Source organism: Salminus brasiliensis, chromosome 3 (genome assembly GCF_030463535.1).
Source record: "Salminus brasiliensis chromosome 3, fSalBra1.hap2, whole genome shotgun sequence".
Classification (NCBI taxonomy): domain Eukaryota; kingdom Metazoa; phylum Chordata; class Actinopteri; order Characiformes; family Bryconidae; genus Salminus; species Salminus brasiliensis.
The window spans coordinates 20,208,133-20,225,862 of NC_132880.1; the positions used below are offsets into that span (position 1 = coordinate 20,208,133).

Genomic DNA, 17,730 nt, shown 5'->3' on the forward strand with positions numbered 1-17,730 from the left:
GAAGAAACCTTGGGAGGAACCAAGACTCACACGGGGGGACCCATCCTCCTCTGATCAGAACTATTGATAAATGAATGATAAATTCACGGATCGGTTTAGTTCAGTTCGGTTCGGTTTCAATCACTCCCTCACTGCTGCAAATTCATCATGGATCTCGCCTAGGTTCACTCTAGTTCCCTCGGAAGAGCTTCCTCATCCTCCCTCGAAGTGATCGTGAGACTCTGAGGATCGGTGCTGCAACATATTTCTTAGCTGCCCTTTTAACTGCAGCACAAAGCGGACTACAGTTAAAGCAGCCGGACTCCTCCCCGACAACCTCTACACCAGCTCTACTGCCACTACCGACTTCCTGGACTGGGTCGACTGGGTCTGGATAAAAACTGCTGCCCTCGTCAACGACGGTCACAACGAATCTGCCGATAACTCTGGGGGCCCTGCAGAAGCAATGGGGAGATGCAGGCATTGTTAGTGAGCTGATTCTGTACGGTAGCTACGTCTAAACAAGCTCTTCACCTTTAGTGATCTTTATCATGGCATAATATGGACACTTCACCAAGTGTGTGTGTGTGTCCTTAGTGGCAGTGTTGCCAGACTGACTGTGTAAGAAATAATCAGACAAACTTACCGACGGTTTTCCTCCGAACGCTGGATGGCGTTCTGCTCATAAGCGTTCATTATGGAGAAGAGAAGACCGCTGGATGAGGACAGGCTGCTCCAATCCAGGTCCTCGTCCTCGCTGTCTACCTGCCTGTCCTCACTGCATTCTCCACTGTGTTTCCCTGGAATTCCACACACTTTCACCTCTGGAGAGCTTTCAGACTCGGGGAAAGATGAGTTTGCAGAATCTCTCCTTTCCCTGTTAATGAAAATGCAGGTGATTGTAGTAAACAAACAGTGGACCGATCTGGAGGAGGGGGTCACAAAGCAGGATTCCCAGCTCAGCCAGAGAGCTCAAGCCTAGAGTCCAGCCTGTTCCATTGACCTGAGCCTGTTGCCATTGTCCCATTGAGAAATGCTGCTTTGTGAAACACCGCCGTGCAGTTCTTCAGAAAAGCCGTTTATTTACTATAGCTAATCAATCAATAAAGGATCAATAAAAACAGTAATAAATAATACATCCATTAACAAAAGGACTCGACACTGGAGTTCCAGCACAGCGCTCTACTTACTGTTCTTGCCTGGCCTGCAGCCAAGAGTGGTTCGCCACGTTTCTCACCGAAGGCCGGGTGAAGGGATTGAAGCGCAGCATATAAGAAATGAAGGGCCGACAGGGCTCCTCCACTGCGACCCCACACGGATACTCCACAGCTTTACGCTGGAGCTGGTCACAGGTAGTTGCTATGATGTCTCAGGTGGTTGCTATAGCATTGCCAGGTGGTTGCTATGGTGTCACAGGTGGTTGCTATAGCATTGCCAGGTGGTTGCTATGGTGTCACAGGTGGTTGCTATGTGGTTGCTTAGGTATCTCAAGTGATTGCTTGAAGTTACACCTTAACATTCAATGTTAGTGTAAACACAGTACTACCTTAAAAGACGTTCCACCTTAAAATTCAGTGTCAGGGTAAACTCAGTACTACCTTAAAAGACGTTCCACCTTAAAATTCAGTGTCAGGGTAAACTCAGTACTACCTTAAAAGAACTTCCACCTTAAAATTCAGTGTCAGTGTAAACTCAGTACTACCTTAAAAGAAGTTCCACCTTAAAATTCAGTGTCAGGGTTAACTCAGTACTACCTTAAAAGAAGTTCCACCTTAAAATTCAGTATATATATATATATATATATATATATATATATATATATATATATATATATATATAATGATAAATAATAATAATAATAATAATAATAATAAAAGCAGCTGAGAACTTGTGATAAAACTCTGATGCACAATGTTCTGATGATTTTATAGGGTCAAACAAAAAAACAGGCAACGATTGCTATTGGCTGAACAGAATGGACAATGGCATTTCAGCAGTGGGGAGTTTGGGAGGAAGATATCGGCTCTTTATTGTGAATATCTGTTCATAAATATATTTAATTAAATATTACCACAGAAACAATTAACATTTAATTACAAAAATAAAAGTGAAGTGTAAAATCTGGGACCCATTTATGGAGTGTTCTTGGCCCTTTACCTGAACTCCAGATATTATAGAGCATTTCCTACATTCCATAGAGTCTCTCTCTATTGCACTGACCAATGCTGTACTGCCATGATTTTTATATTTATTTCTTTATTTTTTGGTCATTATTTTCCGCTTCCTCAGCAGGTATTGTGTCTTAGTTTATTAATGTTTTTTTTAATATATAAGTTAAAAACATAAAAATAAATTTACCAAAAGAAAAGTAGAAATGCAGAAATAAATAAATGTAGATGTTGAACTTCTGTGTCAGTGAGGTTTACCTTCAACAGACCTGGCTGTATTCAATCAGATCAGTCTAAATATCACTGCAATTTGGTTCATATCTTAACCACAGGGGCCAATACTTTTCCACAGCACTGTGTGTACATACAGTTCTATACAGCCAATGAGGAACTGACCTCAGTAACCTGACTCCTCCTCTCCATTGTGATGTCATGTTGATGACATCACAGAACCTATAAATAGGCTTGTTCTCCCTCATTGGCTCAGTTAGGATTCGGCAGCCCGCGAGACAGCTGATTCCTATGTTGTCAGTGACACTGATGTCATTTGGCTGAAGCTCTTATCTAGAGCCAACTTATCTAGAACCAGCTTCCATCTGCAGGGAAACAATGGAAACCAAAAAAGCCTTGAGGAGCCTGGGCTTTCAGGTGGTTCGCAAAATCGGTGAAGGAAGTTTTGGAAAGGTGATGCTGGCCACGTCCAAGAAGTACCCCGACCAGGTGGCCGTTAAAACAACGGACCTCAAGTTGATGAAACCTGGTTTTGTTTCCAAATTTCTGCCCCGGGAACTCGCCGTTCTCCGAAAAGTACAGCACCCTCACATTGTTCAGGTGCATGACATCCTTGAGTTGAGTAACAGGCACGTGTTCATCGTGATGGAGGCTGCCGCAACCGATCTCTGTCACATGATCCAGGAGCTCCACCACATCCCCATTGACCAGGCCAAAAGGTGGTTCTCCCAACTCGTCAGTGCCGTGGTCTATCTGCACCAGCAGAACATTGTCCATAGAGATCTGAAGTGCAGTAATGTTCTGCTGACTGCTGATGACCGAATCAAACTGACCGACTTCAGTTTAGTTCGCATCTCAAGAGGCTTCCCTGACCTGAGCGAGACGTACTGTGGCACTCCTCACTACGCTGCTCCTGAGGTGCTTCTGCATGAGCCCTACGACCCGAAGAGGAGTGATGTGTGGAGCCTGGGTGTGATCTTGTACACCATGGTCACTGGGTCCCTGCCCTTCGACAGCAACAATCTGAAAAGGCTCCCGCATCTCCAGAAGCAACCCTTGAAGTATCCAGATGGTGTCACAGTGGATGAGCCCTGTAAGAACTTCATCTCCTACATGCTGAAGTTCCATTATTACCTTCGGCCTTCGGTGGCAGAGGTGGCACAGCACCAGTGGCTGCAGTTACCTGAAGACCGGTGAGTAAACCATTGAGCTGGAACTGGAGTCTCTAGTTCCAGGTTTATAAATATAAAGAATATTTCGTTGTACTTTTATTTGAATTGGATTTTTGTTTGTGATTAATATTTATTTTTAGATTGTGGGTTTATATCTCTATATAAAGAAGAACCCATATTGTATTAGAACGTTACTAGAAGTCTCCTGTAGATGTAAATTAAAGCACATATAGGAAGAAGAGGGGGGTCAGATTGGGGCAACATTTGAAGAACTATTAAACACTGAACTGCTAGAAGTTCTTTTAGAAGAGCTGTTAGGATTAGGATTAAAACTGGATCAGGACTAAATAAACTGCTGATTCCAGCAGGAATGCACAGGAGAAAGAGGTCCTCACAACCTCCTCAACCTTCTAACTTTCTGCTTCTTTCTTCATCTGCAGGGAGAAAATAGACACTGAAAAAGCCCTGAGAAGCTTGGGCTTTGAGGTGCTGGGCAACATCCAGGAAGGCAGCTTTGGGAAAATTAAGCTGGCCACATCCAAGAAGCACCCCAAGCAGGTGGCCATTAAAATAGTGGACCGTATATTGATGGAACCTGATTTGGAGACCAAATTTCTGCCCCGGGAACTGGACATCCTGAAAACAGTGATGCACCCTCACATCGTTCAGGTGCATGACATTTTTGAGATGCCTAACCATCTGGTGTTCATCGTGATGGAGGCTGCAGCCACGGATCTCCATCAAAAGATCCAGGAGCTCCACCACATCCCCGTCGATCAGGCCAAAAAGTGGTTCTCCCAGCTTGTCAGCGCTGTGGACTATCTGCACGAGCAGGACATTGTCCATCGAGATCTCACCTGCAGTAATGTCCTGCTGACTGCTGACGGTCAAATCAAACTGACCGGCTTCAGGTTTGGACGCATTTCAAAAGGCTCCCCTGAAGAAAGTAAGACGTACTGCTGCACTTCTTACTACACTGCTCCTGAGGTGCTTTTGGCTACGCCCTACGAGCCGAAGAAGAGCGATGTGTGGAGCCTGGGCGTGATCCTGTACGTCATGCTCACTGGGTCCAGGCCGTATGACCACACGGATTTGAAAGAGCTCCCAAATCTCCAGCAGCGACCCTTGAACTATCCGGAAGGGATGGCGGTGGAGGAGTCCTGTCAGGACCTGATCGCCTACATGCTGCAGTTCCGTCCTTTCTTTCGGCCTTCGGTAACACAGGTGGCACAGCATCCTTGGCTGCAGTCGAGTCAAGAACAGTAAGTAAACCATCGCGCTGGAACCTGAGTATCAAGTTCCAGGATTATAAACATAAAGAACATTTTCATTGTATTTGAACTGTAATTAGATTTTTGCTGATTTATTATTAAGTGTTTATTTCTTGCTTGTTTGTTTACATGTAACTGAGTTGTTTATTCATTTCTATTTTATTGATTAGCTTTGAAAAACTTTGAACAAACCCTTTTCATGCTTTTGGGTTTAGTCACAGTTCCATCAGGAGTCACAGAGTGTTTCACAAAGCAGCATTTCTCAGCTTAAGCCCAGGGTTGAGGACTGGAATGTCCTTCAGCTCTTCTTCTATTGGACAGGCTGGACTCTGGGATTAAGTTCTCTGACTGAACTGAGACCCCTGCTTTGTGACTCCCCCCGAGACTGGTCAGCTGTTTACTTATTTGCTGTATTTGTCTTGTATTTTTATCAACAGTGAAATGAGTGAGACTGCAGACTCATCTGTGGCTGAGGCTAAAAGCGCTCCACAGGAGAGTGTGTTCGGGTTTCCAGAGAGACTCTGTGATGAGAGCTGTAAGGAGATCCAGCAGCAGCAGCAGAACACCATTAAGCATTTGGAGAAAATACGGTATGTTTGTTTGTTTGTTTGTTGTTTACACTATTTATGACTGCTGTATCTCTGCTCTCTCTATTAAAACAGTCAGTCTGGCAGCACTGTTCTGTAAATCAGTAAATAGGTCACATACAGTATTAGTTCACTAACAATAAGCTAATACTTATTCTCCACATTGCTTCTGTACCGTCTCCAGAGTTATAGGCAGGTTTGTGGTGGAAGCCGTTGACGAGGACGGGGAACCCAGTTCTCATGGAGACACCAGCCCACTCCAGGAAGACGACAGCAGTAGAGCTGGGGCAAGTCTAACTTGCCGAAGTGTGGAGGCTGTGGAGGAGGAGCACGGCTGCTTCTGCTGCAGTCCTTTTTGTGCTGCAGTTAAAAGGGCAGCTAAAGCTTATGTTGTCGCACCGATTATCAGAGCCTCCCATTCACTTCGAGGGAAGGTGAAGAAGTTCTTCATCTCTGCGGTGCACAACTCCTCCTCTTCCCAGCAGGGGGCTCCACATTCTGCTGCCTCCACAGAAGCTCCTGCCTGTTCCGGTCCTGAACAGAGACGTGAGGATGGGACTTCGGACATTCTGCTCCATGGGCTGATGGTGGAGGCAGAAGCTGTCCTCCCACAGCCCACAGTGAGGCAGGGAAGAAGAAGGCTGCGATTCCCCAAGTTTAAGGTAAGTGGACTGTTGAGTGATCGTGACGGTCCTTTTATACCATTGAATCACTTTAAATATTGATTAGAAATGTTTCAGTTGGTCAATCTTTGTCATTTTTGTCTCTCCAACAGATCCTGAAGAAGAGAGTTCATCCTCTGTAGACGACCAGCACGGCTCCCAGTAATGGTAGTGTACTGTCTGGGTTTGATTCTGAAGGGAAAGTCCCGCTCCATGGGCCAGAAGCTGTGCTCCCACCGCCCATTGTGATGCAGGAAAGCAGGAGACCAAGTCTTCAGCTCCCCTTCAGATTATTCAAACTGAGCTTACCCTGTTCATGCTTAGCCCAAACAAATCATGTTGGATGACCATGTGGACCCACCTCCCACAAGGTCTGGGTTGGAGATGAGTGATTGGAGGAACAGCCTGCCTGATCTCAACCCGAGGGGTAGGGTGTTATTGGACTTTTGTGCTAGTCACAATTTGTCCACAGCAAACACCATGTTCAAACACAAGGTTGCTCATGAGTGTACTTGGTACGCTCATAGTGTACCTTGAGCCAAAGGTCAGTTAATGATATTGTGCTCATATCATGTGACCTGAGGCCATGTTTGGACTCTCGGGCAAAGAGAGGCACTTAGCTGTTAACTGATCATCATCTAGAGGTGAGTTGGACCAAGTGGCGGGGAAAACTGCCAGACAGACCTACAACGGCCCAAAGACTAGTGAGAGTCTGCTGGGATAGACCTGCATCATAGAAGCAGCTGGACATTTGGATGTGGCCTAAAGCTTTTTGTTAAGTGGTGTTGAGGTGCCTTTAAACCATTAATTATTCAGTCATACATGTTTTTGACCAGAGGAGGATGGGTCCCCCTTGCGAGTCTTGGTTACCCTCAAGGTTTCTTCCTCCAGATCTGAGGGAGTTTTTACTTGCCACTGTCGCCTTTGGCTTGCTCACTTGGGGTTACATCATCAATTTTATCTAATTTCCTGATTTTTTGTAAAGCTGCTTTGCACCATCATCAGGTTTGCAGTGGCAGAAGTCCAGGGACTAGGAACAGTGTGGAGAGTCCATGGAGAATGACATTCGGGTGGCCATAAGAAGGTTCTGTAAAATTATCCAACAACTCAGAAGAAGAAGGAGAATCATTGCCCAAACTGTGGTCAGTTAGGGCGGTGAAGCTCTGCTCTCAGCTGAGGATATTGTTGGGCAGTGTATAGAACACCTTGAGGAACTCCTAAACTTGAGGAACATGCTTTCTGTCCAGGAGGTAGGGCTGGAATCTACCAGGGAGTCAGAATCTCACCATCTCTCTTGCCAAAGTCACTGAGGTAGCTGAAGAAAGCTCCATAGTGGCAAAGCACCAGAAGTGGAGGAGATTCACATGGAGGAGCTGAAGGCTCTGGGCATTGTAGGGCTGTATTGGTTGAGATGCCTCTGCAATGTTGTATGGACCTCTGGAACAGCACCTCTGGACTGGAGTACTTGGGTGGTGGTCCTATTTTCAAGAATGAGAACTGGAGAGTGTGTGCTTACTCTTGAGGCATCACACTTCTCAGCCTCTCCAGGAAACTCCATTCCAGGGTAGTGCAAAGGAGAATACACCCGATAGTTAAACCTCAGATTCAGGAGGAGCATCGCAGGTTCTGTCCTGACTGTGGAACAGTGGACCAGCTCTTCACACTCTCTCAGATAGTCGAGGGGTCATGAGTGTTCACCGTTTCAGTCTACAACCATGTTCCTCGAAGCTGTTTGTGAGAAGTGCTCGGGGAGTACGGGGTGCCGAGGTCACTGATGTGAGCCGCGCAGTCCTTGTACTCTCGGTGTGAGAGCTGTGTCTGTTCTCTCAGCACCAAGTCAAGCTTGTTCAGTGTTGCCGTTGGACTCCATCAGGGCTGTGCCTTGTCTCCACTCCTGTATGTGATATTCATGGACAGGATAGCAAGGCTTCTGTGTGTGATGGCCTCCGATGTGCACTTGAGCAGTTTGCAGCTGAGTGTAAAGCGGTCAGTATGAGAATCAGCTCCACCAGGTCTGAGGCCATGGTGGCGTCCCATTCACTCTTCATTATGGAACAAGGAGCTCTGCTATCCGGGTGAGGCTCGGAGTAGAGCTGCTGCTCCATGGTGTTGAGGTGAGCCAGCTGAGGTGATTTGGGCATCTGATAAAGATTTCCTCCGGTCATTATCAGTCCCCTGGTCCCCTCTGGACATGGCAGAATGGGAGGAGACCCAGAGGAAGACCCAGGACCTGCTGCTGTGATTATATCGCCCGGCTGGCCTGGGAATGCCTTGGGGAACCCCCAACAAGAGGTGGTGGAACTGGTTGGGGATGGGAGTGCCTGGACTTCTGTGCTCGCCTAATGCCACTGCAGTCCTGAGCTGAATTAAGAAGAGGATGATGATGATGAAGATGAGCTTCAACTTTAAGGTATGTGAACTTTTTCCTCTTCTTGACACACATAAAGCTCTGCCATAGTGCAGCTAAATGTGCAGTTAAGTTTAATAAAACATTTATTAATAGAGCAGAGAGCCTGGAGCAGAGAGCCTGGAGACATGATGGGAGGAGTAATCTGGATAATCTGGAGTGAGTCTGGAGGAGTAAAGAGGGAGCCTGGAGAAGTGATCTAGAGGAGTGATCTGGTAGAGAGTTTGTGTGTTGGTCAGCATGAATAAGAGATGTTCTGTATTACTGATGTGTTCTGGATGTTTCTTTTTTTAAAAGTATTATTATAAAATAATATAATAATAATACTGTAATAAAATAAAGTTACGTCAAAGTCAGCTTTATTGTCAGAACTGCAATATGTACAAACACAGAATTGAAATTGCTTTACTCTCAGAGCCATGGTGCAACAATAAACAGCAAACATATAAATAAACATTAAATAACAAGAAGCTTAGAAATGGTCTTTTACTAATATGTAGGAATGTAAGAGTTTTAGTGTTTGTATAAATAAATAGAGTGAAGTGGCATATGCAGCAGATAAAACATCTGGGTTTGGTTAGTGCAAATATAAACAGTAGTGCAAACTGGAGCTCATAGATTATTAAAGTGACGTGTGCAGAAGCAGTTCTTGATGATGCAGAGTTCACACACACTTAACTACACACACATGTTTATGTTCAGGGAATACTATGTGCAATACCCCCCCCCCCATGTGCAATTAAGAGTCTTTTGCTGTAAATAATATTGTTATTGCTCTTTTAATTCTTATTTATATTGTGTGTGTGTGTGTGTGTGTGTGTGTGTGTTTATAGTGTAAATTATTTATCCAAATTTTTGTAACTGAGTGTCTTGCTATCGCTTTCTGCTGTTACACTGAATTTCCCCACTGCGGGACTAATAAAGCACTAATAAATCTTATCTTATTTTATCTTAACACAACAACACACCACATCAAAACAACACAACACATCAACACAACAACACACCACCACAACACAACACCACAACACATCACAACATAACACAACAACAACACAACAGAACACAACACATCAACACAACACAACACATCAACACAACACACCACAACATACCACCACAACACATCAACATAACAACACACCAACACAACACAACACATCAACACAACACACCACAACATAACACCACAACAACACAACACAACAACATAACAGAACACAACAACAACACATCAACACAACACAACACCACCATGACACAACACAACACCATAACACAACACAACACCACAACAACAACACAACACCAAAACACAACAATACAACACCACAACAACAACACAACACTTCAACACAACACACCACAACACAACAAAAATACACCACAACACTGCAACACAACACACTGCAACACTACAACATAACACAACACCACAACACAATAACACAATAACACAACACAATAACACAACACCACAACACAACACCACAACACATCAACACAACAACACAACACATCAACACAACATAACACCACAACAACACAACAGAACACAACACATCAACACAACACAACACCACCATGACACAACACAACACCATTACACCATAACAACACAACACCACAACAACACCACAACAACACAACACATCAACACAACACCAAAACACAACACAAAAACACAACACCACAACAACAACACAACACTTCAACACAACACAACAACACACAACACAACAAAAATACACCACAACACACTGCAACACTACAACATAACACAACATCACAACACAATAACACCACAGCAACACAACACAACAAAATAACACAACACCACAACATAACACCAAAACACAACACACCACAGCACCACAACACAACAACATACCACAACACCACAACACAATACAACACAACAACAACACATCACAACACAACACAACAACACACAACACAAAAATACACCACAAAACACCACAGCAACACAACACAACAAAATAACACAACACAACACAACAACACCACAACATAACACCAAAACACAACATACCACAGCACCACAACACATCAACACAACAACACAACACAATACAACAACAAAACATCACATCAACACAACACCACAACACAACACTACACAACAGCACAACACAACAACACAACACAACAACAAAACATCACATCAACACAACACCACAACACAACACAACAACACTACACAACAGCACAACACAACAACACAAAACAGCACACCACAACACACTGCAACAACACAACACACAACACAACACCACAACACAACAACACGACACCACAACACACCACAACACAACACAACAGTACAGCACCACAACACAACACCAAAACACAACACCACCACAACACACCACAACAACAACACAACACAACACTACAACACAACAAAATAACAACATAACAACACACCACAACGACACAACACAACACAACAACACCACAACACAACACAACAATACCACAACACAACAATACCGCAACACAACACCACAACACAACAACACAAAACAGCACACCACAACACACTGCAACACAACACCACAACACACTGCAACAACACAACACACAACACCACAACACAACAACAACACAACAACACAACCCCACAACACACTGCAACAACACAACACAACACAACAACAACACAACACAACAACACAACACACTGCAACACCACAACACACTGCAACAACTAAACACAACACACAACAACACAATACATCAACACAACACACTGCAACACCACAACACTACACAACAACACAACATACAACAGCACAACACAACAACAACACAACACACCACAACAACACAACACCACACAACAAAACAACAACACATCAACACAACACAACACAACAATACCACAACACACAACACAACAACATAACACACCACAACAACACAGCACACCACAACAACACAGCACACCACAACAACACAACAAACTGCAACAACACAACACCACAACACAACAACAACACAACAACACAACAACATGACAACACCACACAACAACACAACACAACAACACCACAACAAAATAACACAACAACACCACACAACAACACAACACCAAAACAACAAAACTATTCCACAACACAACACCACAACACATCAACACAACAACACAACATAACACCACAACAACACAACAGAACACAACACATCAACACAACACCACCATGACACAACACAACACCATTACACCATAACACAACACCACAACAACACCACAACAACACAACACATCAACACAACACCAAAACACAACACAAAAACACAACACCACAACAACAACACAACACTTCAACACAACACAACAACACACAACACAACAAAAATACACCACAACACACTGCAACACTACAACATAACACAACATCACAACACAATAACACCACAGCAACACAACACAACAAAATAACACAACACCACAACATAACACCAAAACACAACACACCACAGCACCACAACATAACACCAAAACACAACATACCACAGCACCACAACACATCAACACAACAACACAACACAATACAACAACAAAACATCACATCAACACAACAACACAACACAACACTACACAACAGCACAACACAACAACACAACACAACAACAAAACATCACATCAACACAACACCACAACACAACACAACACAACAACACTACACAACAGCACAACACAACACCACAACAACAACACAACACATCAACACAACAACACAACACAACAAAATAACACCACAACACAACCGAGTTCTGCATTTCTGGAATCCTCTGATAATTGATTAAGGCTGATCATCTGTGTAAAAAATCTCCTTCTGTTAAGAGTTTGATCTGGTGTTAAACTGCTTACAGGATTTACATCTTAAGCTCTTTTACATGCTTTTCCTTTCCCAGCTTCACCTGATGAGGTCAAAAGCTGCTAAACTTCTGGACAGGGAGGGAGGTTATAGCTAGAGAGCTCGCCCATGCCCATTACCAAGATTTTCACTCTTTCAGAAATGATTAGCTGTCCTGCACTGATTCACATCACACAGCGTTTGAGCTGGTTTAGACTCACTGTGGTGATGAAGCCCCAAGTTCAAGATCCCTTCAAGATCTGTTTAATCTAGTGTTGTATGACTGAACCTGTTAGTGCTGCCATCTGGTGACCAGACAACACACCACAACACCACAACGACACGACACAACACAACACAACAACACCACAACACAACACAACAATACCACAACACAACAATACCGCAACACAACACCACAACACAACAACACAAAACAGCACACCACAACACACTGCAACACAACACCACAACACACTGCAACAACACAACAACACAACAACAACACACTGCAACAACACAACACAACACAACAACAACACAACACAACAACACAACACACTGCAACACCACAACACACTGCAACAACTAAACACAACACACAACAACACAACACATCAACACAACACACTGCAACACCACAACACTACACAACAACACAACATACAATACCACAACACAACAACAACACAACACACCACAACAACACAACACCACACAACAAAACAACAACACAACACATCAACACAACACAACACAACAATACCACAACACACAACACAACACATCAACACAACACAACAACACCACACCACAACAACACAGCACACCACAACAACACAGCACACCACAACAACACAACAAACTGCAACAACACCACAACACAACAACAACACAACAACACAACACAACAACACAACAACATGACAACACCACACAACAACACAACACAACAACACCACAACAAAATAACACAACAACACAACACAACACCACACAACAACACAACACCAAAACAACAAAACTATTCCACAACACAACACCACAACACAGCACACCACAACACAACAACACACTGCAACAACACAACACACAACACAACAAAATAACACAACACCACACAATAAAACAACACAACACATCAACACAACAACACAACACAATAACAACACAACACAACACAGGATTTACATCTTAAGCTCTTTTACATGCTTTTCCTTTCCCAGCTTCACCTGATGAGGTCAAAAGCTGCTAAACTTCTGGACAGGGAGGGAGGTTATAGCTAGAGAGCTCGCCCATGCCCATTACCAAGATTTTCACTCTTTCAGAAATGATTAGCTGTCCTGCACTGATTCACATCACACAGCGTTTGAGCTGGTTTAGACTCACTGTGGTGATGAAGCCCCAAGTTCAAGATCCCTTCAAGATCTGTTTAATCTAGTGTTGTATGACTGAACCTGTTAGTGCTGCCATCTGGTGACCAGACAACACAACACATAACAACACAACACCACAAGACCACAAAACAACACCACAGAACAACACAACACCACACAACAACACCACACAACAACACAACACAACATAAAACACCACAACACCACAACACAAAAACACCACAACACCACAACACAACACCACAACACAACAACACCACAACACCACAACACAAAACAACACAACACCACAACACAACAACACCACAACACCACAACACAAAACAACACAACACCACAACACAACAACACAAAACACCACAACACAACAAAACAACACCACAACAACACAACACAACACCACAACATAACAAACGGACATAACACCGCAAGACAACACAACACCACAACACAACACCACAACTCAACACACCACAACACAACACCACAACAATGCAACACAGCAATACAACACCACAACACAACACCACAACACACTGCAACAACACAACACACAACACCACAAAACAACAACACAACAACACTGCAACAACACAACAACACAACAACAACGCAACAACACAACACACTGCAACAACTCAACACAACAGCACAACACAACAACAACACAACACACCGCAAAACCACAACACAACACTACACCACAACAACACAAAACAACACATCAACACAACACACCGCAACACTGCAACAACACAACACCACACAACAACACCACAACAAAATAACACTACAACACAACACCACAAGACCACAACACAACACCACACAACAACACAACACCACAACAAAATAACACAACACCACAACAACACAACACAAAAACAACACAACACATTAACACAACACAACAATGCAACACAACAACAACACCACAACACATCAACACAACAACAACACAACACAACAATGCAACACAACAAAATAACAACACCACAACACAACACAACAAAATAACAACACAACCGAGTTCTGCATTTCTGGAATCCTCTGATAATTTATTGAGGCTGATCATCTGTGTAAAAAATCTCCTTCTGTTAAGAGTTTGATCTGGTGTTAAACTGCTTACAGGATTTACATCTTAAGCTCTTTTACATGCTTTTCCTTTCCCAGCTTCACCTGATGAGGTCAAAAGCTGCTAAACTTCTGGACAGGGAGGGAGGTTATAGCTAGAGAGCTCGCCCATGCCCATCACCAAGATTTTCACTCTTTCAGAAATGATTAGCTGTCCTGCACTGATTCACATCACACAGCGTTTGAGCTGGTTTAGACTCACTGTGGTGATGAAGCCCCAAGTTCAAGATCCCTTCAAGATCTGTTTAATCTAGTGTTGTATGACTGAACCTGTTAGTGCTGCCATCTGGTGACCAGACAACACACCACAACACCACAACACAACACACCACAACGACACAACACAACACACAACAGCACAACATAACAACAACACAACACAACACACTGCAACAACACAACAACATAACACAACAATACAACACCACAACACAACAACACAACACAGCACACCACAAAACACTGCAACAACACAACACCACAACACAACAACACAACACAACAACACCACAACACAACACAACAATACCAAAACAACAACACAACACAACAACATAACACAATAATATAACACCACAACACAACAACACAACACAGCACACCACATCACACTGCAACAAAACAACACACAACACAACACCACAACACAACAACAACACAACAACACTACACCACAACACACTGCAACAACACAACACCACATCACAACAACACAACACAACAACAACACAAAAACAACACACCACAACAACACAACGCACTGCAACACCACAACACACTGCAACAACACAACACAACACAACAACAACACAACACCACAACACAACAACAACACAACAACACAACACACTGCTACACCACAACACACTGCAACAACTCAACACAACACACAACAACACAACACATCAACACAACACCACGCAACACCACAACACTACACAACAACACAACACAACACACAACAGTACAACACAACAACAATACCACAACACAACAACACAACACAACAACATAACACAACAATACAACACAACACAACACCACACAACAACACAACAATACCACAACAACACAAAACAACAACAACACAGCACAACAACACACTACAACAACAACACAACGACACAACACAACACACACAGCGTTTGAGCTGATTTAGACTCACTGTGGTGATGAAGCCCCAAGTTCAAGATCCCTTCAAGATCTGTTTAATCTAGTGTTGTATGACTGAACCTGTTAGTGCTGCCATCTGGTGACCAGACAACACACCACAACACCACAACAACAACACAACACCACAACACACTACAACAACACAACACAAAACACAATGACACAACACATCAAAACAACAACACAACAACACAACACAACAATACCACAACAACACAACAATACCACAACACAACAACACAATACAACAACACAACACACTGCAAAAACACAACACACAACAACACAACACAACAACACAACACAACACAACACAACAACAACAACACACCACAACAACACAACACAGTGCAACACCACAACACACTGCAACAACTCAACACAACACATCAACACAACACACCGCAACACCACAACACTACACAACACACAACAGCACAACACAACACAACAAAAACACACCGCAACACCACAACACACAACAGCACAACACAACACAACACAACAACAACACAACACCACAACACACTGCAACAACACAACACAATGACACAACACAACACCACACAACAAAACAACACAACAACACCACAACACATCAAAACAACAACACAACAACACAACACAACACAACAATACCACAACAACACAACAATACCACAACACAACAACATAACAAAACAATACAACACAACAATACAACACCACAACACAACACAATACAGCACACAACAACACACTGCAACAACACAACACACAACACAACACCACAACACAACACAACGACAACACAACACACAACAGCACAACACAACAACACAACACCACAAAAACACAACAATACCACAACACACTACAACAACACAACACAAAACACAATGACACAACACAACACACAACAGCAGAACACATCAAAACAACAACACAACAACACAAAACAACACAACAATACCACAACAACACAACAATACAACACCACAACAAAATAACACAACAAAAACACAACACCACAACACACTGCAACAACACAACATAACACAACAATACAACACAACAGAACACCACACAACAACACAACACCACAACACAACACCACAACAACACAACAATACAACAACAACACAACAACAACACAACACCACAACACACTACAACAACACAACACAAAACACAATGACACAACACATCAAAACAACAACACAACAACACAACACAACACAACAATACCACAACAACACAACAATACCACAACACAACAACATAACAAAACAATACAACACAACAATACAACACCACAACACAACACAATACAGCACACCACAACACACTGCAACAACACAACACACAACACCACAACACAACACAACACAATGACACAACACAACACACAACAGCACAACACAACACACCGCAACAACACAACACCAACACCACACAACAACAGAACAACACAACACCACAACAAAATAACACAACACCACAACAACACAACACAAAAACAACACAACACATTAACACAACACAACAATGCAACACAACAACACAACACCATAACACAACAACAACACAACACAACAATGCAACACAACACAACATCAATACAACAACACAACACAACACAATACAGCACACCACAACACACTGCAACAACACAACACACAACAC

General features: G+C 43.1%; 1 protein-coding gene across 1 annotated transcript; it reads left to right on the plus strand.

Moving 5' to 3' along the window:
* Positions 1 to 2,756: 2,756 nt before the first annotated feature.
* LOC140551055 (ribosomal protein S6 kinase alpha-3-like) lies at positions 2,757 to 6,236 on the plus strand. The gene is made up of 5 exons (XM_072674424.1): positions 2,757 to 3,571; positions 3,991 to 4,812; positions 5,259 to 5,411; positions 5,593 to 5,954; positions 6,184 to 6,236. Exons 1-5 carry the CDS (start codon positions 2,757 to 2,759, stop codon positions 6,234 to 6,236), a joined length of 2,205 nt encoding a protein of 734 aa, XP_072530525.1.
* Positions 6,237 to 17,730: the final 11,494 nt, after the last annotated feature.